Genomic DNA, 1,108 nt, shown 5'->3' on the forward strand with positions numbered 1-1,108 from the left:
AGATAATATAGTGTATATATGTTATACATAGCACATTTATTATATATACTATATATTACATATATATAGTATATATAATTACAAACCTAATATATATATATATTCACAAACAGCCATCATTCCAGGTCCTTTCACTCCAATCCCCCCCAAGATTTATTCCCAAGACCCTGCGTGCCCTCCCCTCCCGGGGGGCTCAGGGAGGAGGGCCCCACGTACCCGCTGCCCTCTGGAAGGCGTCGATGGCCTGGGCGAGGCCGGGCAGGGTGGCGCGGTCCTGGCGCGCCCCGAGCTGGGTGTGCAGGGCCCCCAGGTTGAAGAGGACACTGCCCTTCTCGAAGGCCAGGGCCCGCTGGTGGGATGGTACCCCCGTCAGGGAGTCGTACCTGGAGAAGGGAAGGAGAAGGGAAGGGTCAACAGCTGCCCACCTGCCTGGCACGAGGTGGTCTTGATGGTCCCTTCCCACCCAAACCACTCTGTCCTTGCCCATGGATGCAGGAGGAGCCTGGAGGGTTTTCAGTGCTCCACGTGGGAGCCACCATTCCCATCACATAGAATTATGGACTCATAGAATCAGCTGGGTTGGAAGGGACGTCCGAGATCATCAACACCACTGTGGTTGCCAGACCATGGCACTGATGCCACATCCAGTCTTATCTTAAAAACCTCCAGGGACGGAGAATCCACCCCTCCCTGGGCAGCCCATTCCAATGGCTGATCACTCTTTCTGGAAAGAAATTCTTTCTAATATCCAACCTAAGCCTCCCCTGGCACAGCTTAAGGTTGTGCCCTCTTGTCTTGCTGATGGTTGCCTGGGAAAAGAGACCAACCCCCACCTGGCTACAACCTCCTGGCAGGGAGCTGCAGAGAGTGAGGAGGTCTCCCCTGAGCCTCCTCTTCTCCAGGCTGAACAGCCCCACCTCCCTCAGCCTCTCCTCAGAGGACTTGTGCTTGAGTCCCTTCCCCAGTCTCGTTGCTCTCCTCTGCACCTGCTCCAGCCCCTCCATGTCCTTCCTGAGCTGAGGACCCAGAACTGGACACAGTACTCAATGTGTGGCCTCACCAGCGCTGAGTCCAGGGGTAGAATCACTTCCTTGGACCTGTTGGCCAC

The 1,108-nt window shown here is 55.1% G+C and overlaps 1 protein-coding gene across 1 annotated transcript in view; it reads right to left on the reverse strand.

The window, feature by feature from the left end:
- RHPN1 (rhophilin Rho GTPase binding protein 1) overlaps window positions 1-1,108 on the reverse strand; it is a 37,496-nt gene that overhangs the window by 22,912 nt on the left and 13,476 nt on the right. The window contains exon 6 of the mRNA XM_029959256.1: window positions 217-473. Within this exon, the coding sequence (XP_029815116.1) occupies window positions 217-473 (257 nt within the window). The remainder of the gene's footprint in view (window positions 1-216; window positions 474-1,108) is intronic.

The sequence above is a fragment of the Manacus vitellinus genome, unplaced genomic scaffold, assembly GCF_001715985.3.
Source record: "Manacus vitellinus isolate BGI_N305 unplaced genomic scaffold, ASM171598v3 scaffold_1_pilon, whole genome shotgun sequence".
NCBI classification, from domain to species: Eukaryota; Metazoa; Chordata; class Aves; order Passeriformes; family Pipridae; genus Manacus; species Manacus vitellinus.